Consider the following 24,371-nt stretch of genomic DNA (forward strand, 5'->3'; position numbering starts at 1 on the left):
TTTTTGAAATGTCAATTCATCAAAATATTTCCTGCAGATAGAAAAATGTATATTACAAATATTTGAGTAGACTGACCAGACCAGTTTAAAAGCAGTATCAGCTAAAAGACAGACAGTGAGGTATCAGATTTAGATTGTATTGAGAAAACAGTCCACACCATATCTATTTTAACAGTGAGGTATCAGATTTACGACGATGTTCCAGCTGAACAACGTTTACTAAACCGTATTACCACAATACGTGGTTACCATGGTTACCATGACACTCAGACCAGGTCCATCAACAGTGACCCTCCCAGGTGTACTAATAACCGTAGTAACAGAAATATAGGGAGACTTAAAACATGAACAGTCCAAACAATATCTATTTGACAGTGAAGCTAATTTTGTAAATGAAAGCACTTTGAACTTAATCCTTTAATCCTGATGATGCCAGAAATACATATCATAAATCAATCATGAAACATTATGAGTGATAAAGTTACAGAGGCTACAACAAAACATGCTAACCTCTCACCATTACCAATAACAGAGACTACAACAAAACATGCTAACCTCTCACCATTACCAATAACAGAGACTACAACAAAACATGCTAACCTCTCACCATTACCAATAACAGAGGCTACAACAAAACATGCTAACCTCTCACCATTACCAATAACAGAGACTACAACAAAATATGCTAACCTCTCACCATTACCAATAACAGAGACTACAACAAAACATGCTAACCTCTCACCATTACCAATAACAGAGGATACAACAAAACATGCTAACCTCTCACCATTACCAATAACAGAGGCTACAACAAAACATGCTAACCTCTCACCATTACCAATAACAGAGACTACAACAAAACATGCTAACCTCTCACCATTACCAATAACAGATGCAACAACATAACATGCTAACCTCTCACCATTACCAATAACAGAGGCTACAACAAAACATGCTAACCTCTCACCATTACCAATAACAGAGGCTACAACAAAACATGCTAACCTCTCACCATTACCAATAACAGAGGCTACAACAAAACATGCTAAACTCTCTAATTACCAATAACAGAGGCTACAACATGCTAATCTCTCACCATTACCAATAACAGAGGCTACAACAAAACATGCTAACCTCTCACCATTACCAATAATAGAGTCTACAACAAAACATGCTAACCTCTCACCATTAGCAATAACAGAGGCTACAACAAAACATGCTAACCTCTCACCATTAGCAATAACAGAGGCTACAACAAAACATGCTAACCTCTCACCATTACCAATAACAGAGGCTACAACAAAACATGCTAACCTCTCACCATTACCAATAACAGAAACTACAACAAAACATGCTAACCTCTCACCATTACCAATAACAGAGGCTACAACAAAACATGCTAACCTCTCACCATTACCAATAACAGGCTACAACAAAACATGCTAACCTCTCACCATTACCAATAACAAAGGCTACAACAAAACATGCTAACCTCTCACCATTACCAAAACAGAGGCTACAACAAAACATGCTAAACTCTCACCATTACCATAACAGAGGCTACAACAAAACATGCTAACCTTCTCACCATTACCAATAACAGGCTACAACAAACATGGCTCAACCTCTACATTACCAATAACAGCGGCTACAACAAAACATGCTAACCTCTCACCATTACCAATAACAGGAGGCACAACAAAACATGCTAACCTCTCACCATTACCAATAACAGAGGCTACAACAAAACATGCTAACCTCTCACCATACCAATAACAGAGGCTACAACAAAACATGCTAACCTCTCACCATTACCAATAACAGAGGATACAACAAAACATGCTAACCTCTCACCATTACCAATAACAGAGGCTACAACCAACACATGCTAACCTCTCACCATTACCAATAACAGAGGCTACAAACAAAACATGCTAACCTCTCACCATTACCAATAACAGAGGCTACAACAAAACATGCTAACCTCTCACCATTACCAATAACAAGGCTACAACAACATGCTAACCTCTCACCATTACCAATAACAAGGCTACAACAAAACATGCTAACCTCTCACCATTACCAATAACAGACGGCTACAACAAAACATGCTAACCTCTCACCATTACAATAACAGAGGCTACAACAAAACATGCTAACCTCTCACCATTACCAATAACAGAGGCTACAACAAAACATGCTAACCTCTCACCATTACCAATAACAGAGTAGGGCTACCTCTCACCATTACCATAACAGAGTCTACAACATGCTAACCTCTCACCATTACCAATAACAGAGGCTACAACAAAACATGCTAACCTCTCACCATACCAATAACAGAGGCTACAACAAAACATGCTAACCTCTCACCATTACCAATAACAGAGGACTACAACAAAACATGCTAACCTCTCACCATTACCCATAACGAGAGGCTACAACAAAACATGCTAACCTCTCACCATACCAATAACAGAGGCTACAAACAAAACATGCTAACCTCTCACCATTACCAATAACAGAGGACTACAACAAAACATGCTAACCTCTCACCATACCAATAAACAGAGGACTACAACAAAACATGCTAACCTCTCACCATTACCAATAACAGACTACAACAAAAACATGCTAACCCTCTCACCATTACCAATAACAGAGGCTACAACAAAACATGCTAACCTCTCACCATTACCAATAACAGAGGCTACAACAAAACATGCTAACCTCTCACCCTTACCAATAACAGAGGCTACCACCAAACATGCTAAACCTCTCACCATTACCAATAACAGAGGCTACAACAAAACCTGCTAACCTCTCACCATTACCAAATAACAGAGACTACAACAAAACATGCTAACCCTCACCTTACCAATAACAGAGGACTACAACAAAAACATTGCTAACCTCTCACCATTACCAATAACAGAGACTACAACAAAACATGCTAACCTCTCACCATTACCAATACAGTAGGCCTACAACAAAACATGCTAACCTCTCACCATTACCAATAACAGAGGATACAACAAAACATGCTAACCTCTCACCATTACCAATAACAGAGGCTACAACAAAACATGCTAACCTCTCACCATTACCAATAACAGAGGATACAACAAAACATGCTAACCTCTCACCATTACCAATAAACAGAGGCTACAACAAAACATGCCTAACCTCTCACCATACCAATAACAGAGGCTACAACAAACATGCTAACCTCTCACCATACCAATACAGATGGCTACAACAAAACATGCTAACCTCTCACCATTACCAATAACAGAGGCTACAACAAAACATGCTAACCTCTCACCATTACCAATAACAGAGGACTACAACAAAACATGCTAACCTCTCACCTATTACCAATAACAGAGACTACAACAACAACATGCTAACCTCTCACCATTACCAATAACAGAGACTACAATGACAAAACATGCTAACCATCTCACCATACCAATAACAGAGAATACAACCAAACATGCTAACCTCTCACATTACCAATAACAGAGGCTACAACAAAACATGCTAACCTCTCACCATTACCAATAACAGAGGCTACAACAAAACATGCTAACCTCTCACCATTACCAATAACAGAGGATACAACAAAACATGCTAACCTCTCACCATTACCAATAACAGAGGATACAACAAAACATGCTAACCTCTCACCATCCCCAATAACAGAGGCTACAACAAAACATGCTAACCTCTCACCATTACCAATAACAGAGGATACAACAAAACATGCTAACCTCTCACCATTACCAATAACAGAGGCTACAACAGAACATGCTAACCTCTCACCATGACCAATAACAGAGGGGGTCTGATCTTTGTGCCCCAGTAACTTTCTCATTTGTCATTATTCACGATTCATTCATGATTATTCATAATCATGGTAGCATCCACATGAATGTAGAAGTGTTCAGAAACATCTTCTATTCTTATTGACAATACAAGTGAAGTGACTCCAAAATGACAGGACATTATTCACCCTTCAGTTTCTATTAGGAAAAACATCCAAAACACAACCAAGACAAACTGCAAATGCATTCAACAAGTTTGTAGAATCACAAGCTTGATGTAATCACTGCAGGTCATGGAATATGGGACCAAATACTAAACTTATGACTACTTTAATACAATATAACTGAATATGTCCAAATAATTAAGACTTCTTCAAATGGGAGAACTACATGCATAAAGTCCTTTCTTATCAGTAACACAGCTATGTATGAAAATACCCTCAAATAAAAGGTGACATTCTGTACTGTCACCTAATATGAAACATTCTATCTCTAATCCAAAATGCTGGTGCAAAGCACCAAATGTAAAACTGTAGGCTTCACTGTCCAAACACATATGGTGTGGACTATGTGTGCCTGGTAAACACATGTAGATCTGGTGAACAGTTATCACTTGTTGACCAACTACAGGAATACTGACCTCAGAGTCTCCAGTTTACAGTGGGGATTCCCCAGTCCAGCAGAGAGCAGCTTCACTCCTGAATCCTTCAGGTCATTGTTACTCAGATCCAGCTCTCTCAGGTGTGAGGGGTTTGACCTCAGAGCTGAGACCAGAGAAGCACAGCCTTCCTCTGTGACTCCACAGCCTGACAGCCTGACAAAGAGATCATCATGACTTCACAAACACACTGTTAATTTAACGAGTAGTGTAGAAGGACAATGGCAGATGCATTTGGTTTATTCTCTCAAACAACATATAGATTCATATCTTCTTCATCTTAAGTCAAACATGTCTGATATGAACATTGACATAAACCCTCTACATACTTGAGTTTCTCCAGTCTGCAGTGTGGATCCTCCAGTCCAGCAGAGAGCAGTCTGACTCCTGAGTCTCCTGGGTGATTGTAGCTCAGGTCCAGCTCTCTCAGGTGTGAGGGGTTTGACCTCAGAGCGGAGACCAGAGAAGCACAGCCTTCCTCTGTAACTAGACAGCCTGACAGCCTGCAAAGAGTCAAATCATATTAATATCACACTGATATTCTTTGGTGGTGAAAATATATACTGCTCAAAAAAATAAAGGGAACAGTTAAACAACACATCCTAGATCTGAATGAAAGAAATAATCTTATTAATTACTTTTTTCTTTACATAGTTGAATGTGCTGGCAACAAAATCACACAAAAATAATCAATGGAAATCCAATTTATCAACCCATGGAGGTCTGGATTTGGAGTCACACTCAAAATTAAAGTGGAAAACCACACTACAGGCTGATCCAACTTTGATGTAATGTCCTTAAAACAAGTCAAAATCAGGCTCAGTAGTGTGTGTGGCCTCCACGTGCCTGTATGACCTCCCTACAACGCCTGGGCATGCTCCTGATGAGGTGGCGGATGGTCTCCTGAGGGATCTCCTCCTAGACCTGGACTAAAGCATCCGCCAACTCCTGGACAGTCTGTGGTGCAACGTGGCGTTGGTGGATGGAGCGAGACATGATGTCCCAGATGTGCTCAATTGGATTCAGGTCTGGGGAACGGGCGGGCCAGTCCATAGCATCAATGCCTTCCTCTTGCAGGAACTGCTGACACACTCCAGCCACATGAGGTCTAGCATTGTCTTGCATTAGGAGGAACCCAGGGCCAACCGCACCAGCATATGGTCTCACAAGGGGTCTGAGGATCTCATCTCAGTACCTAATGGCAGTCAGGCTACCTCTGGCGAGCACATGGAGGGCTGTGCGGCCCCCCAAAGAAATGCCACCCCACACCATGACTGACCTACCGCCAAACCGGTCATGCTGGAGGATGTTGCAGGCAGCAGAACGTTCTCCACGGCGTCTCCAGACTCTGTCACGTCTGTCACATGTGCTGTGTGAACCTGCTTTCATCTGTGAAGAGCACAGGGTGCCAGTGGCGAATTTGCCAATCTTGGTGTTCTCTGGCAAATGCCAAACGTCCTGCACGGTGTTGGGCTGTAAGCACAACCCCCACCTGTGGACGTCGGGCCCTCATACCACCCTCATGGAGTCTGTTTCTGACCGTTTGAGCAGACACATGCACATTTGTGGCCTGCTGGAGGTCATTTTGTAGGGCTCTGGCAGTGCTTCTCCTGCTCCTCCTTACACAAAGGCGGAGGTAGCGGTCCTGCTGCTGGGTTGTTGCCCTCCTACGGCCTCCTCCACGTCTCCTGATGTACTGGCCTGTCTCCTGGTAGCGCCTCCATGCTCTGGACACTACGCTGACAGACACAGCAAACCTTCTTGCCACAGCTCGCATTGATGTGCCATCCTGGATGAGCTGCACTACCTGAGCCACTAGAGTGCTACCACTAGAGTGAAAGCACCGCCAGCATTCAAAAGTGACCAAAACATCAGCCAGGAAGCATAGGAACGGAGAAGTGGTCTGTGGTCACCACCTGCCAAACCCCTCCTTTATTGGGGGTGTCTTGCTAATTGCCTATAATTTCCACCTGTTGTCTATTCCATTTGCACAACAGCATGTGAAATTTATTGTCAATCAGTGTTGCTTCTTAAGTGGACAGTTTGATTTAACAGAAGTGTGATTGACTTGGAGTTACATTGTGTTGTTTAAGTGTTCCCTTTATTTTTTTGAGCAGTGTATATTTGTTCAACATGTTCAGATAAATCAGTGTCCTGAAACCTGCAATATATATTTATAAATTAATGAATGTATCATTATAAGAAATTACAAATTATGGAAGTCTTGCTTGTAGAGAGAAACATGTATTGTACAAATATTTGGATTGACTGACCAGACCAGTTTAAAAAGCAGTATCAGTCAAAAGACAGACAGTGAGGTATCAGATTTAGATTGTATTGAGTATACAGTCCACACTATATTCAATACTGACCTCAGAGTCTCCAGTTTGCAGTGGGGATTCCCCAGTCCAGCAGAGAGCAGCTTCACTCCTGAATCCTTCAGGTCATTGTTACTCAGGTCCAGCTCTCTCAGGTGTGAGGGGTTTGAACTGAGAACTGAGGCCAACACTTCACAGAATGTGTCTGTGAGTTTACAGCCAGCGAGTCTGCCAACACAGAATAAATACAATGACAGACAGGTTGTATTAAAATGTTACGCTCAGCTTTCCCTGCTTTCACAGTTACGCTGCATGAATAATGTGTATCTCGTGCATTCATGGTTCAATGCTACAACTTTTCCTGATCAGTTTGAATTATAGTTTGTTTTAGAGTTTTCAGCTGATAGAAAGTTTATTCAGCCAATGAAAATACTGTTGTTCCTACATTCAGTAAAGTTTGGTCTGAGAGATAGTCACATGAGTACTTACAGAGCCAGTCAGCCAATGAAAATACTGCTATAACTACAATCTATTTTGGTGTGCGATATTTACAATAATACTTACAGCGCTTTCCTGCAACCTCTCACAGCTGGGAGCAGTCTCCTACGACCCTCCTCTGATGTCTTGTATTCCTTCAGGTTAAACACATCCAGAACCTCCTCTGATATCTGCAGCATGTAGGCCAGTGCTGAACACTGAGCAAGGGAGAGGTTTTTGGATCTCTTTTCTGACCTCAAGTACTCTTGGATTTCCTCCTGTACTGAATGGTCTTTCATCTCTATCAGACAGTGGAAGAGATTGATGCACCTCTCTGGGGAGATGTTCTTCCTCTGCATCATCTTAAGGGATCGGATTGTTTTCTGGACGCTCTCTGGACTGCTTTCTGTCTGTGCCACCAGACCTCGTAGGAGTTTCTGATTGGACGCCAGTGACATGCCATGAAGGAAGCGGACAAAAAGGTCCAGGTGTCCATTCTTACTCTCCAAGGCTTTATCCACGGTACTCTTCAGCAGCTCATCCAAGGTTAGCTCTTCAGACACACCTCTAGACTTTCTCTTGAGGAAGGGCTTCAGTGCATCCATGTTCCTGGTTGTGTAACAATGGTACATGTAGACAGCTGAGAGAAACTCCTGAATGCTCAGATGAACAAAGCAGTACACCACTCTCTGAAATAACACAGACTCTTCTTTAAAGATTTGTGTGCACACTCCTGAGTACACCGAGGCTTCTTTGACATCAAGGCCAGCCTCTTTCAGGTCTTCTTCATAGAACATGAGATTACCCTTCTCCAGATTTTCAAACGCCAGCTTCCCCAGCTTCAGAAGAATTTCCTTATCTGACTCCACGAGCTCCTCTTGACCCATCTCATCTCGTCCATGATACTTCTGGTTCTTCAGGCTGGTCTGAATGAGCAGGAAGTGTATGGACATCTCAGTCAGAGTCGTGGGCATCTCTCTCCTCTTGTCTGTACTCAACATGTGTTCAAAGACTATTGCAGAAATCCAACAGAAGACTGGCATGTGGCACATGATGTGGAGGCTCCTTGATGTCTTTATGTGTGAGATGATTCTGCTGGCCAGGTCCTCATCACTGAATCTCTTCCTGAAGTACTCCTCCTTCTGTGGGTCATTGAACCCTCGTACTTCTGTCACCTGGTCAACACACTCAGGGGGGATCTGATTGGTTGCTGCTGGTCGGGAGGTTATCCATAGGAGAGCAGAGGGAAGCAGATTCCCCTTGATGAGGTTTGTCAGCAGAACATCAACAGATGATGTCTGGGTGACATCAGACACCTTTTCATTGTGCTGGAAATCCAATGGAAGTCTGCTTTCATCCAAACCATCAAAGATGAACATAGCTTTACAGGCAGTGAGTTTCTGTGCATTGCCTATGTCTAGTTCTGTGTGGAAGTCATTTAAAAGTCTGAGAAGACTGTACTGGCGATCTTTGATCAAGTTCAGCTCCCGGAAAGGAAGCACAAATATGATCTCCACATCTTGGTTTGCCTTCCCTTCAGCCCAGTCTAGGATGAACTTCTGCACAGAGACAGTTTTTCCGATGCCAGCGATGCCCTTCGTCAGCACAGTTCTGATGCGTCTCTCTTGGCCAGGTAAGGGTTTAAAGATGTCATTGCAGTGGATTGCTGTGTCATGTGAGGTTGGTGTCCTGGATGCTGTCTCTAGCTGCCACACCTCATGTTCATTGTTAACCCCTTCACTCTCTCCTTCTGTGATGTAGAGCTCTGTGTAAATCCTGTTGAGGGGAGTTTGGTTCCCTGCTGTTTTCACGCCTTCTATCACACATTCATACCTCCTTTTCAGACTGTCTTTATGGTTTACTATGGCTCTCTGCAGGCTGTCTTTATGGTTTACTATGGCTCTCTGCAGACTGTCTTTATGGTTTACTATGGCTCTCTGCAGGCTGTCTTTATGGTTTACTATGGCTCTCTGCAGGCTGTCTTTATGGTGTACTATGGCTCTCTGCAGGCTGTCATCCACTACAAGCGAGGAGTAAAAGGATGTGTATCAGACATATTCATTGACAGGATGAAAAGTGGATCTTCCACAACTACAGTAATTTATATTATCTCATATTATTGTAGTTAACTACATTTAAATCATATTGAGGTATTGACTTAGAACAGGTCTACAAGTGGTCTTACTGTTTTCAGAGCCTCTTGCATCATTGGGTTCACTCAGGTGCTGTAGTACAGGAGGTGTTCTGGATCTCTTTCTACACTGAGGACAGTCATAGTCTCCTGAAGGAGCAGGTTTCTCCCAGTATCTGGTGATGCACTGTCTGCAGAACCTGTGTCCACAGGTGATAGAGACTGGATCCCTCAGAACCTGCTGGCACACTGCACACCTGGACTCATCCTCTGGCAGAGTAGACCATCCACTACAGAGATAAAGGAGAGAGAGATACTGATCCTCTAACAGAGTAGACCATCCACTACAGAGATAAAGGAGAGAGAGATACTGATCCTCTAACAGAGTAGACCATCCACTACAGAGATAAAGGAGAGAGAGATACTGATCCTCTAACAGAGTAGACCATCCACTACAGAGATAAAGGGGAGAGAGATACTGATCCTCTAACAGAGTAGACCATCCACTACAGAGATAAAGGAGAGAGAGATACTGATCCTCTAACAGAGTAGACCATCCACTACAGAGATAAAGGGAGAGAGAGATACTGATCCTCTAACAGAGTAGACCATCCACTACAGAGATAAAGGAGAGAGAGATACTGATCCTCTAACAGAGTAGACCATCCACTACAGAGATAAAGGAGAGAGAGATACTGATCGTCTAACAGAGTAGACCATCCACTACAGAGATAAAGGAGAGAGAGATACTGATCCTCTAACAGAGTAGACCATCCACTACAGAGATAAAGGAGAGAGAGATACTGATCCTCTAACAGAGTAGACCATCCACTACAGAGATAAAGGAGAGAGAGATACTGATCCTCTAACAGAGTAGACCATCCACTACAGAGATAAAGGAGAGAGAGATACTGATCCTCTAACAGAGTAGACCATCCACTACAGAGATAAAGGAGAGAGAGATACTGATCCTCTAACAGAGTAGACCATCCACTACAGAGATAAAGGAGAGAGAGATACTGATCCTCTAACAGAGTAGACCATCCACTACAGAGATAAAGGAGAGAGAGATACTGATCCTCTAACAGAGTAGACCATCCACTACAGAGATAAAGGAGAGAGAGATACTGATCCTCTAACAGAGTAGACCATCCACTACAGAGATAAAGGAGAGAGAGATACTGATCCTCTAACAGAGTAGACCATCCACTACAGAGATAAAGGAGAGAGAGATACTGATCCTCTAACAGAGTAGACCATCCACTACAGAGATAAAGGAGAGAGAGATACTGATCCTCTAACAGAGTAGACCATCCACTACAGAGATAAAGGAGAGAGAGATACTGATCCTCTAACAGAGTAGACCATCCACTACAGAGATAAAGGAGAGAGAGATACTGATCGTCTAACAGAGTAGACCATCCACTACAGAGATAAAGGAGAGAGAGATACTGATCCTCTAACAGAGTATACCATCCACTACAGAGATAAAGGATAGAGAGAGATACTGATCCTCTAACAGAGTAGACCATCCACTACAGAGATAAAGGAGAGAGAGATACTGATCCTCTAACAGAGTAGACCATCCACTACAGAGATAAAGGAGAGAGAGATACTGATCCTCTAACAGAGTAGACCATCCACTACAGAGATAAAGGAGAGAGAGAGAGAGATACTGATCCACTAACAGAGTAGACCACCCACTAGAGATATAGGAGAGAGAGATACTGATCCTCTAACAGAGTAGACCATCCACTACAGAGATAAAGGAGAGAGAGATACTGATCGTCTAACAGAGTAGACCATCCACTACAGAGATAAAGGAGAGAGAGATACTGATCCTCTAACAGAGTAGACCATCCACTACAGAGATAAAGGAGAGAGAGATACTGATCCTCTAACAGAGTAGACCATCCACTACAGAGATAAAGGAGAGAGAGATACTGATCCTCTAACAGAGTAGACCATCCACTACAGAGATAAAGGAGAGAGAGATACTGATCCTCTAACAGAGTAGACCATCCACTACAGATATAAAGGAGAGAGAGATACTGATCCTCTAACAGAGTAGACCATCCACTACAGAGATAAAGGAGAGAGAGATACTGATCCTCTAACAGAGTAGACCATCCACTACAGAGATAAAGGAGAGAGAGATACTGATCCTCTAACAGAGTAGACCATCCACTACAGAGATAAAGGAGAGAGAGATACTGATCCTCTAACAGAGTAGACCATCCACTACAGAGATAAAGGAGAGAGAGATACTGATCCTCTAACAGAGTAGACCATCCACTACAGAGATAAAGGAGAGTGCAGTAATTCCTCTAATAAACTTAGTTCCAACAAACTACACATTACAAAACATTTCTATATGACGACATCTTGAAGATTCTCCTCTTCACTAGTAATATTATTCTGACAACTGACAGGTCTTTGGTCAAAGGTAATTAATCCACCACCACTGGAATTGACAGGATGATGCATGGAGAAGTCACTGTTCATAGACAGACAGCTGGGAACAGTATACTCTGTTCATAGACAGACAGCTGGGAACAGTATACTCTGTTCATAGACAGACAGCTGGGAACAGTATACTCTGTTCATAGACAGCTGGGAACAGTATACTCTGTTCATAGACAGACAGACAGCTGGGAACAGTATACTCTGTTCATAAACAGCTGGGAACAGTATACTCTGTTCAGACAGACAGCTGGGAACAGAATACTCTGTTCATAGACAGACAGACTGCTGGGAACAGTATACTCTGTTCAGACAGACAGCTGGGAACAGTATACTCTGTTCATAGACAGACAGCAGGGAACAGTATACTCTGTTCAGACAGACAGCTGGGAACAGTATACTCTGTTCAGACAGACAGCTGGGAACAGTATACTCTGTTCATAGACAGACAGCAGGGAACAGTATACTCTGCTCATAGACAGACAGCTGGGAACAGTATACTCTGTTCATAGACAGACAGCTGGGAACAGTATACTCTGTTCATAGACAGACAGCTGGGAACAGTATTCTCTGTTCATAGACAGACAGGCAGCTGGGAACAGTATACTCTGTTCATAGACAGACAGCTGGGAACAGTATACTCTGTTCATAGACAGACAGACAGCTAGGAACAGTATACTCTGTTCATAGACAGACAGGCAGCTGGGAACAGTATACTCTGTTCATAGACAGACAGCAGGGAACAGTATACTCTGTTCATAGACAGACAGGCAGCTGGGAACAGTATACTCTGTTCATAGACAGACAGCAGGGAACAGTATACTCTGTTCATAGACAGACAGACAGCTAGGAACAGTATACTCTGTTCATAGACAGACAGGCAGCTGGGAACAGTATACTCTGTTCATAGACAGACAGGCAGCTGGGAACAGTATACTCTGTTCATAGACAGACAGCAGGGAACAGTATACTCTGTTCATAGACAGACAGACAGCTAGGAACAGTATACTCTGTTCATAGACAGACAGGCAGCTGGGAACAGTATACTCTGTTCATAGACAGACAGGCAGCTGGGAACAGTATACTCTGTTCATAGACAGACAGCAGGGAACAGTATACTCTGTTCATAGACAGACAGACAGCTAGGAACAGTATACTCTGTTCATAGACAGACAGGCAGCTGGGAACAGTATACTCTGTTCATAGACAGACAGGCAGCTGGGAACAGTATACTCTGTTCATAGACAGACAGCAGGGAACAGTATACTCTGTTCATAGACAGACAGACAGCTAGGAACAGTATACTCTGTTCATAGACAGACAGGCAGCTGGGAACAGTATACTCTGTTCATAGACAGACAGACAGCTGGGAACAGTATACTCTGTTCACAGACAGACAGGTGGGAACATAACAAAGGGTTGTTTATAGCCACAAAAAGGGTGTGTAATTGCTGTAATTACTTTTATTGTCTGGAAGCCTTCATCAATATTGTGAGATAATTATGATGTTAAGGAAAGATTTGAATGGGAGAAAGCTGATTTGAGAACAGCGCTCCCTCTCTTTCCATCCTATCAGTATTGATACATGCTCCACCAGACGTGATACCTTGTCGTGCTGCTGATCCAGTTTCTACTGGTCTGACTGAGGATATCAGTATCGACATACGCTAGAACGATGCACATCGCGACCGTTCTCTGTTTTAAGAAACTCATGTTATATCTTCGGTATTTGTAGGAAAGACACATCTTTAAAACATTTGTAAGCCTAAATGCCATCACTATCAGGAAACCGGCCCCAGAGACACTTACAGGACAGTTGCCGTATCTTAATTTGATCATCTATTGAGTCAGAAATGTTCCTGCACTGCAGGAAATGAAAAATTGTAGTGTATTTGAGGTTTAAAAAGGCTTCTAAAGTTTGTAATTTCCAGTTTAAAATGTCACACTTGATTTGAAACAACACAAATGTGATAAAAACAGTGGAAATATTGGAAATAAACGTAATATCTAATCAAATCAAAGTATATTTGTCACGTGCGCCGAATACAACAGGTGTAGACCTTACAGTGAAATGCTTACTTACAGGCTCTAACCAATAGTGCAAAAAGGTATTAGGTGAACAATAGGTAAGTAAAGAAATAAAACAACAGTAAAAAGACAGGCTATATACAGTAGCGAGGCTATAAAAGTAGCGTGGCTACATACAGACATTCTTAAACAGTATTGTTGTCTCACCTCTTAGCTTTGGTCTCATGTTCCCCAGAGAGACTCATTTTAGAGGCAGGGCCCCCCTCCTCTCTCTCCCAAGAGAGACTCATTTTAGAGCACTGACCCCTAAACAGAGATCCAACATGTTGGTTGTGGTTAACACAGTGACAACTAAACAGAGATCCAGCATGTTGGTTAACACAGTGACAACTAAACAGAGATCCAACATGTTGGTTGTGGTTAACACAATGACAACTAAACAGAGATCCAACATGTTGGTTGTGGTTAACACAGTGACAACTAAACAGAGATCCAGCATGTTGGTTGTGGTTAACACAGTGACAACTAAACAGAGATCCAGCATGTTGGTTGTGGTTAACACAGTGACAACTAAACAGAGATCCAGCATGTTGGTTGTGGTTAACACAGTGACAACTAAACAGAGATCCAGCATGTTGGTTGTGGTCAACACAGTGACAACTAAACAGAGATCCAACATGTTGGTTGTGGTCAACACAGTAACAACTAAACAGAGATACAGCATGTTGGTTGTGGTCAACACAGTAACAACTAAACAGAGATCCAGCATGTTGGTTGTGGTCAACACAGTAAAAACTAAACAGAGATCCAGCATGTTGGTTGTGGTTAACACAGTGACAACTAAACAGAGATCCAGCATGTTGGTTGTGGTCAACACAGTGACAACTAAACAGAGACCCAGCATGTTGGTTGTGGTTAACACAGTGACAACTAAACAGAGATCCAGCATGTTGGTTGTGGTTAACAGAGTGACAACTAAACAGAGATCCAGCATGTTGGTTGTGGTTAACACAGTAACAACTAAACAGAGATCCAGCATGTTGGTTGTGGTTAAGACAGTGACAACTAAACAGAGATCCAGCATGTTGGTTAATACAGTGACAACTAAACAGAGATCCAGCATGTTGGTTGTGGTTAACACAGTGACAACTAAACAGAGATCCAGCATGTTGGTTGTGGTTAACACAGTGACAACTAAACAGAGATCCAACATGTTGGTTGTGGTTAACACAGTGACAACTAAACAGAGATCCAGCATGTTGGTTGTGGTTAACACAGTGACAACTAAACAGAGATCCAGCATGTTGGTTGTGGTCAACATAGTGACAACTAAACAGAGATCCAGCATGTTGGTTGTGGTTAAGACAGTGACAACTAAACAGAGATCCAGCATGTTGGTTAATACAGTGACAACTAAACAGAGATCCAGCATGTTGGTTGTGGTTAACACAGTGACAACTAAACAGAGATCCAGCATGTTGGTTGTGGTTAACACAGTGACAACTAAACAGAGATCCAAAATGTTGGTTGTGGTCAACACAGTAACAACTAAACAGAGATACAGCATGTTGGTTGTGGTCAACACAGTAACAACTAAACAGAGATCCAGCATGTTGGTTGTGGTCAACACAGTAAAAACTAAACAGAGATCCAGCATGTTGGTTGTGGTTAACACAGTGACAACTAAACAGAGACCCAGCATGTTGGTTGTGGTTAACACAGTGACAACTAAACAGAGATCCAGCATGTTGGTTGTGGTTAACAGAGTGACAACTAAAAAGAGATCCAGCATGTTGGTTGTGGTTAACACAGTAACAACTAAACAGAGATCCAACATGTTGGTTGTGGTTAACACAGTGACAACTAAACAGAGATCCAGCATGTTGGTTGTGGTTAACACAGTGACAACTAAACAGAGATCCAGCATGTTGGTTGTGGTCAACATAGTGACAACTAAACAGAGATCCAGCATGTTGGTTGTGGTTAAGACAGTGACAACTAAACAGAGATCCAGCATGTTGGTTAACACAGTGACAACTAAACAGAGATCCAGCATGTTGGTTGTGGTTAACACAGTGACAACTAAACAGAGATCCAGCATGTTGGTTGTGGTTAACACAGTGACAACTAAACAGAGATCCAGCATGTTGGTTGTGGTTAACACAGTGACAACTAAACAGAGATCCAACATGTTGGTTGTGGTTAACACAGTGACAACTAAACAGAGATCCAGCATGTTGGTTGTGGTTAACACAGTGACAACTAAACAGAGATCCAGCATGTTGGTTGTGGTTAACACAGTGACAACTAAACAGAGATCCAGCATGTTGGTTGTGGTTAACACAGGGACAACTAAACAGAGATCCAGCATGTTGGTTGTGGTTAACACAGTGACAACTAAACAGAGATCCAGCATGTTGGTTGTGGTTAACACAGTGACAACTAATTATTGAATGTTAATTGTTCTATTTTATGAAGTATCACTTAGCAATAAAACATTAACTAACAGACATAGAAGCAGTCAGGTGATTTAATGCATCACATGAACATGTAGTTCTGACATTTCATCTCCATGGTAACTGTCAATAATAATAATAATAAAATGTGTCACTGTTTGTCACACGCACACACACACACACACACACACACACGAATGCGCATGCACGCACACCCACATGCACGCACGCACACCCACGCACACGCACACGCACACACACACACACACACACACACACACACACACACACACAGGGAGGGAGGGAATGTTGTGTTTGTTTAATATTGTTTTAGGACTATGAAAATGGACAAAAGGATTAGCCTATGGATTATGAAAACAGCAAAAATAAATGGTAAAATGGGAAAGGAGAAATGACTAGAGACAGTGTTGTTTAACTCACTGACCATGACCCATGAGTTCTTCTTACCTTAGTTCAGTAGAAAAGTCTCCCTCTCTAAAGTTTAGAGGTTGATACATAGACCGGTCACTCTTCATGGACACACAGCTGGGAACAGGGGAGGCTGGTCTCTTCCGCTTTATTGGGCTTCAACACAACAGAGACAAACATTACATCTCTCATCTACTCTGAGCTCAGATGGGGAAAGAAGAGTTTCATTCCAAAACGCTATATATCCATTTTCAGAAATGTTCGTAAATTAACTTTTATTGTTTAAAGAAATTATGAAAGAGATTGGTGTGTTTTTTCACTATCTAATCATGGCATGGGGTTGTTCATTGACAGACATGTATTTGTTTAAAATCACTTGATGCTATACATCTGCCTCACTCTCAGAGAAATCAGTAGTACTGCTAGGTTATATACAGTAATAATATATATCTGCCTCACTCTCAGAGAAATCAGTAGTACTGCTAGGTTTTATACAGTAATAATATATATCTGCCTCACTCTCAGAGAAATCAGTAGTACTGCTAGGTTTTATACAGTAATAATATATATCTGCCTCACTCTCAGAGAAATCAGTAGTACTGCGAGGTTTTATACAGTAATAATATATATCTGCCTCACTCTCAGAGAAATCAGTAGTACTGCTAGGTTTTATACAGTAATAATATATATCTGCCTCACTCTCAGAGAAATCAGTAGTACTGCTAGATTTTATACAGTAATAATATATATCTGCCTCACTCTCAGAGTAATCAGTACTACTGCTAGGTTTTATACAGTAATAATATATATCTGCCTCACTCTCAGAGAAATCAGTAGTACTGCTAGGTTTTATACAGTAATAATATATATCTGCCTCACTCTCAGAGAAATCAGTAGTACTGCTAGGTTTATACAGTAATAATATATAACTGTCTCACTCTCAGAGAAATCAGTAGTACTGCTAGGTTTTATACAGTAATAATATATAACTGTCTCACTCTCAGAGAAATCAGTAGTACTGCTAGGTTTATACAATAAAAATATATAACTGTCTCACTCTCAGAGAAATCAGTAGTACTGCTAGGTTTTACATTGTAATAATATATATCTGCCTCACTCATAGAAATCAGTAGTACTGCTAGATTTTACACTGTAATAATATATATCTGCCTCACTCTCATAGAAATCAGTAGTACTGATAGGTTTTATACAGTCAAATGTGACCGACCGGCTCGATTCGGTCTGATGTAGCAACATTTGAAAATGTGTTTTTTACATTAGATAAAAGTAGAGACTCAGAGCTAAAAAATGGTATATCATACACTACAGTTGAGGAACAATGGGAAAGTCATTCTGCTTTGAAAGATGACAAACTTTGTAACCTCACTTTTATGGAAATGGCCTTTGAATATTTTGGTCTACAGGGCTGTTACTTTGGCAGATAATGTCACCCATCTAAATAAATTGTTTATTTAAAATATATATATATAATTAACTAAATGTAGGGTGTTTTGGTGTATGTCAGTTTCATTGTTTGTTAAGCAATACATCGTTATGTTATGGTTGTCTGGGTTGGCGCCCCCCCCTTGGGTTGTGCCATGGCGGAGATCTTTGTGGGCTATACTCGGCCTTGTCTTGGGACGGTAAGTTGGTGGTTGGAGACATCCCTCTAGTGGTGTGGGGGCTGTGCTTTGGAAAAGTGGGTGGGGTTATATCCTGCCTGTTTGGCCCTGTCCGGGGGTATCATCGGATGGGGCCACAGTGTCTTCTGATCCCTCCTGTCTCAGCCTCCAGTATTTATGCTGCAGTAGTTTATGTGTCGGGGGCTAGGGTCAGTCTGTTACATCTGGAGTATTTCTCTTGTCTTATCCGGTGTCCTGTGTGAATTTAAATATGCTCTCTCTAATTTTATCTTTCTCTCTTTCTTTCTTTCTCTCAGAGGACCTGAGCCCTAGGACCATGCCTCAGGACTACCTGGCATGATGACTCCTTGCTGTCCCCAGTCCACCTGGCCATGCTGCTGCTCCAGTTTCAACTGTTCTGCCTGCGGCTATGGAACCCTGACCTGTTCACCGGACGTGCTTGTTGCACCCTCGACAACTACTATGATTATTATTATTTGACCATGCTGGTCATTTATGAACATTTTAACATCTTCACCATGTTCTGTTATAATATCCACCCGGCACAGCCAGAAGATGACTGGCCACCCCTCATAGCCTGGTTCCTCTCTAGGTTTCTTCCTAGGTTTTTGCCTTTCTAGGGAGTTTTTCCAAGGGAGTTTTTCCTAGCCACCGTGCCTCTTTCACATGCATTGCTTGCTGTTTGGGGTTTTACGCTGGGTTTCTGTACAGCACTTTGAGATTTCAGCTGATGTACGAAGGGCTATATAAATAAATTTGATTTGGTTGTAAGTGGTAAAATGAACTAGAACATTTTATGTTTTGCAATTCCTTTGGTAAGGAATTACACATTGTTCAGTACTACTGCAGTTGGTACATAATTCCAATAGATGGCAGCATAAGACCACAAATGACATTTCAGAATATTAGTTTAGTTCTCCCTGGACACACCACTACTCCCCACGCTTCTTTCTGTCCCTTTCCACACTGCTAACGCAAGAGGAAGTTACACATTATTCAGTACTACTCCCTGGATACACCACCACTCCCCCTACTTTAGTCAAGAAAAATGTATTTTCCTAGTACGTTCAATGTCAAATTCATCATCCAGCAGCGAGCTGCTCTGCCTTCTCGAGCAAGCGAGGGGCATGTTGAGGTAAATGTACTAACAGGGAGGGTTGCATGATGTAATTTATTGGCGGGCTGGAAGATGCACTCTTGTCTTTTCAATTACGAGGTTGTTTACTCGCAATATCAGATATTAAGATGATGTTTTATAATGTATGTATACTGAGGTTGAGGTTCTGACTAGTGATAATTTACCCGGGGTTCAATACCTGCTATAGTCACAATTTCTTTTCTCTCCCAAAAGCAACACAGCCCTAATACGAGATATATAGTTAACTAAAGTAATGAGTGACCATTTTAGAAAATCATGGGACATATAAAGTAGCCTTGACCCTCTTAGTAATAAGTTACCTGAGATCAGCATTCACGGTTAATGCCGACAGGTTTCATTGATAACAACAACGAAGCTGACATTGTGATGCAGAACAATGGACTGGGAATAGAACGTTCAGAAGGTGAGTTGGTGCCACGGTGCTCAATAGAACTAATAGGGCCTGGCAGGGAGAAAAATGTTTTTTCACGATTACTTCATAACTAGGGACATAAGGTTATATTATGAAACTGGGCTCCATGGAGGATGCAATGAACAAGTTATAAGAAAAAAAGCATTGTTTAAAAAAGGAATGTGTCCAGCCTACTTGAGGCGCCCCAAAAATAATATTAAAAAGTTCGGTCCTTGGACACAGAGGGTTTAAACACTAAAGTGACCGTCCATCTAGTGAAGAGAGGAGAACAGGACAGAGGTAGCAGCATCCATCAACGAGAGAGGGAGGAGCCCTCCAAGGGATTTAACAGGTGGAAGAAACAACAGGGGAGATCCATCGGTCCACAAGAAATGCAGGCAGCCGGTGATGATGTAGTGGTAGCTAGGATAACTAGGATGCTGCTGGTAGAGTAGCTAGCTAGCTTACCTAGCTGTACCGACTAGCTAGGATAACTAGGATGCTGCTGGTAGAGTAGCTAGCTAGCTTACCTAGCTGTACCGACTAGCTAGGATAACTAGGATGCTGCTGGTAGAGTAGCTAGCTAGCTTAGCTAGCTGTACCGACTAGCTAGGATAACTAGGATGCTGCTGGTAGAGTAGCTAGCTAGCTTACCATCCTGTACCGACTAGCTAGGATAACTAGGATGCTGCTGGTAGAGTAGCTAGCTAGCTTACCGAGCTGTACTGACTAGCTAGGATAACTAGGATGCTGCTGGTATAGTAGCTAGCTAGCTTACCTAGCTGTACCGACTAGCTAGGATAACTAGGATGCTGCTGGCAGAGTAGCTAGCTAGCTTACCTAGCTGTACCGACTAGCTAGGATAACTAGGATGCTGCTGGTAGAGTAGCTAGCTAGCTTACCTAGCTGTACCGACTAGCTAGGATAACTAGGATGCTGCTGGCAGAGTAGCTAGCTAGCTTACCTAGCTGTACCGACTAGCTAGGATAACTAGGATGCTGCTGGTAGAGTAGCTAGCTAGCTTACCTAGCTGTACCGACTAGCTAGGATAACTAGGATGCTGCTGGTAGAGTAGCTAGCTAGCTTACATAGCTGTACCGACTAGCTAGGATAACTAGGATGCTGCTGGTAGAGTAGCTAGCTAGCTTACCTAGCTGTATTGACTAGCTAGGATAACTAGGATGCTGCTGGTAGAGTAGCTAGTTAGCTTAGCTAGCTGTACCGACTAGCTAGGATAACTAGGTTAACACAGTGACAACTAAACAGAGATCCAACATGTTGGTTGTGGTTAACACAGTGACAACTAAACAGAGATCCAGCATGTTGGTTGTGGTTAACACAGTGACAACTAAACAGAGATCCAACATGTTGGTTGTGGTTAACACAGTGACAACTAAACAGAGATCCAGCATGTTGGTTGTGGTTAACACAGGGACAACTAAACAGAGATCCAGCATGTTGGTTGTGGTTAACACAGTGACAACTAAACAGAGATCCAGCATGTTGGTTGTGGTTAACACAGTGACAACTAAACAGAGATCCAGCATGTTGGTTGTGGTTAACACAGTGACAACTAAACAGAGATCCAGCATGTTGGTTGTGGTTAACACAGGGACAACTAAACAGAGATCCAGCATGTTGGTTGTGGTTAACACAGTGACAACTAAACAGAGATCCAGCATGTTGGTTGTGGTTAACACAGGGACAACTAAACAGAGATCCAGCATGTTGGTTGTGGTTAACACAGTGACAACTAATTATTGAATGTTAATTGTTCTATTTTATGAAGTATCACTTAGCAATAAAACATTAACTAACAGACATAGAAACAGTCAGGTGATTTAATGCATCACATGAACATGTAGTTCTGACATTTCATCTCCATGGTAACTGTCAATAATAATAATAATAAAATGTGTCACTGTTTGTCACACGCACACACACACACACACACACACACACGAATGCGCGCACGCACGCACACCCACGCACACGCACACGCACACACACACACACACACACACACACACACACACACACACACACACACACACACACACACACACACACACACACACAGGGAGGGAGGGAGGGAATGTTGTGTTTGTTTATTATTGTTTTAGGACTATGAAAATGGACAAAAGGATTAGCCTATGGATTATGAAAACAACAAAAATAAATGTTAAAATGGGAAAGGAGAAATGACTAGAGACAGTGTTGTTTAACTCACTGACCATGACCCATGAGTTCTTCTTACCTTTGTTCAGTAGAAAAGTCTCCCTCTCTAAAGTTTAGAGGTTGATACATAGACCGGTCACTCTTCATGGACACACAGCTGGGTACAGGGGAGGCTGGTCTCTTCCGCTTTATTGGTCTTCAACACAACAGAGACAAACATTACATCTCTCATCTACTCTGAGCTCAGATGGGGAAACACAAGAAGAGTTTCATTCCAAAACGCTATATATCCATTTTCAGAAATGTTCGTAAATTAACTTTTATTGTTTAAAGAAATTATGAAAGAGATTGGTGTGTTTTTTCACTATCTAATCATGGCATGGGGTTGTTCATTGACAGACATGTATTTGTTTAAAATCACTTGATGCTATACATCTGCCTCACTCTCAGAGAAATCAGTAGTACTGCTAGGTTTTATACAGTAATAATATATATCTGCCTCACTCTCAGAGAAATCAGGAGTACTGCTAGGTTTTACACAGTAATAATATATATCTGCCTCACTCTCAGAGAAATCAGGAGTACTGCTAGGTTTTACACAGTAATAATATATGTCTGCCTCACTCTCAGAGAAATCAGTAGTACTGCTAGGTTTTATACAGTAATAATATATATCTGCCTCACTCTCAGAGAAATCAGTAGTACTGCTAGGTTGTACACAGTAATAATATATATCTGCCTCACTCTCAGAGAAATCAGGAGTACTGCTAGGTTTTACACAGTAATAATATATGTCTGCCTCACTCTCAGAGAAATCAGTAGTACTGCTAGGTTTTATACAGTAATAATATATATCTGCCTCACTCTCAGAGAAATCAGTAGTACTGCGAGGTTTTATACAGTAATAATATATATCTGCCTCACTCTCAGAGAAATCAGTAGTACTGCGAGGTTTTATACAGTAATAATATATATCTGCCTCACTCTCAGAGAAATCAGTAGTACTGCTAGGTTTTATACAGTAATAATATATATCTGCCTCACTCTCAGAGAAATCAGTAGTACTGCGAGGTTTTATACAGTAATAATATATATCTGCCTCACTCTCAGAGAAATCAGTAGTACTGCTAGATTTTATACAGTAATAATATATAACTGTCTCACTCTCAGAGAAATCAGTAGTACTGCTAGGTTTTACATTGTAATAATATATATCTGCCTCACTCATAGAAATCAGTAGTACTGCTAGATTTTACACTGTAATAATATATATCTGCCTCACTCTCAGAGAAATCAGTAGTACTGATAGGTTTTATACAGTCAAATGTGACCGACCGGCTCGATTCGGTCTTATGTAGCAACATTTGAAAACTTGTTTTTTACATTAGATAAAAGTAGACACTCAGAGCTAGAAAATGGTATATCACACACTACAGTTGAGGAACAATGGGAAAGTCATTCTGCTTTGAAAGATGACAAACTTTGTAACCTCACTTTTATGGAAATGGCCTTTGAATATTTTGGTCTACAGGGCTGTTACTTTGGCAGATAATGTCACCCATCTAAATAAATTGTTCATTTAAAATATATATACATAATTAACTAAATGTAGGGTGTTTTGGTGTATGTCAGTTTCATTGTTTGTTAAGCAATACATCGTTCTGTTATGGTTGTCTGGGTTGGCGCCCCCCCCTTGGGTTGTGCCATGGCGGAGATCTTTGTGGGCTATACTCGGCCTTGTCTTGGGACGGTAAGTTGGTGGTTGGAGACATCCCTCTAGTGGTGTGGGGGCTGTGCTTTGGAAAAGTGGGTGGGGTTATATCCTGCCTGTTTGGCCCTGTCCGGGGGTATCTACGGATGGGGCCACAGTGTCTTCTGATCCCTCCTGTCTCAGCCTCCAGTATTTATGTTGCAGTAGTTTATGTGTCGGGGGGCTAGGGTCAGTCTGTTACATCTGGAGTATTTCTCTTGTCTTATCCGGTGTCCTGTGTGAATTTATTTATGCTCTCTCTAATTCTCTCTTTCTCTCTTTCTTTCTTTCTCTCGGAGGACCTGAGCCCTAGGACCATGCCTCAGGACTACCTGGCATGATGACTCCTTGCTGTCCCCAGTCCACCTGGCCGTGCTGCTGCTCCAGTTTCAACTGTTCTGCCTGCGGCTATGGAACCCTGACCTGTTCACCGGACGTGCTTGTTGCACCCTCGACAACTACT

The 24,371-nt window shown here is 41.9% G+C and overlaps 1 protein-coding gene and 1 long non-coding RNA gene across 2 annotated transcripts in view; both read right to left on the minus strand.

The window, feature by feature from the left end:
- LOC115171937 (uncharacterized) overlaps window positions 1-14,157 on the minus strand; it is a 208,202-nt gene extending 194,045 nt beyond the window's left edge. The window contains exons 1-6 of the mRNA XM_029729200.1: window positions 14,110-14,157; window positions 9,466-9,701; window positions 7,368-9,300; window positions 6,858-7,031; window positions 4,815-4,988; window positions 4,468-4,641 (exon numbers count right to left, since the gene is read on the minus strand). Of these exons, the coding sequence (XP_029585060.1) occupies window positions 4,468-4,641; window positions 4,815-4,988; window positions 6,858-7,031; window positions 7,368-9,300; window positions 9,466-9,701; window positions 14,110-14,147 (2,729 nt within the window). The 5' untranslated portion in view covers window positions 14,148-14,157. The remainder of the gene's footprint in view (window positions 1-4,467; window positions 4,642-4,814; window positions 4,989-6,857; window positions 7,032-7,367; window positions 9,301-9,465; window positions 9,702-14,109) is intronic.
- An 8,141-nt stretch (window positions 14,158-22,298) lies between these two features.
- The window catches only part of LOC115171947 (uncharacterized), a 31,497-nt gene continuing 29,424 nt past the window's right edge, over window positions 22,299-24,371 (minus strand). Inside the window, exon 10 of the long non-coding RNA XR_003871293.1 lies at window positions 22,299-22,354. This is a non-coding gene — a long non-coding RNA (uncharacterized LOC115171947). The remainder of the gene's footprint in view (window positions 22,355-24,371) is intronic.

Source organism: Salmo trutta, chromosome 32 (assembly GCF_901001165.1).
Source record: "Salmo trutta chromosome 32, fSalTru1.1, whole genome shotgun sequence".
Classification (NCBI taxonomy): domain Eukaryota; kingdom Metazoa; phylum Chordata; class Actinopteri; order Salmoniformes; family Salmonidae; genus Salmo; species Salmo trutta.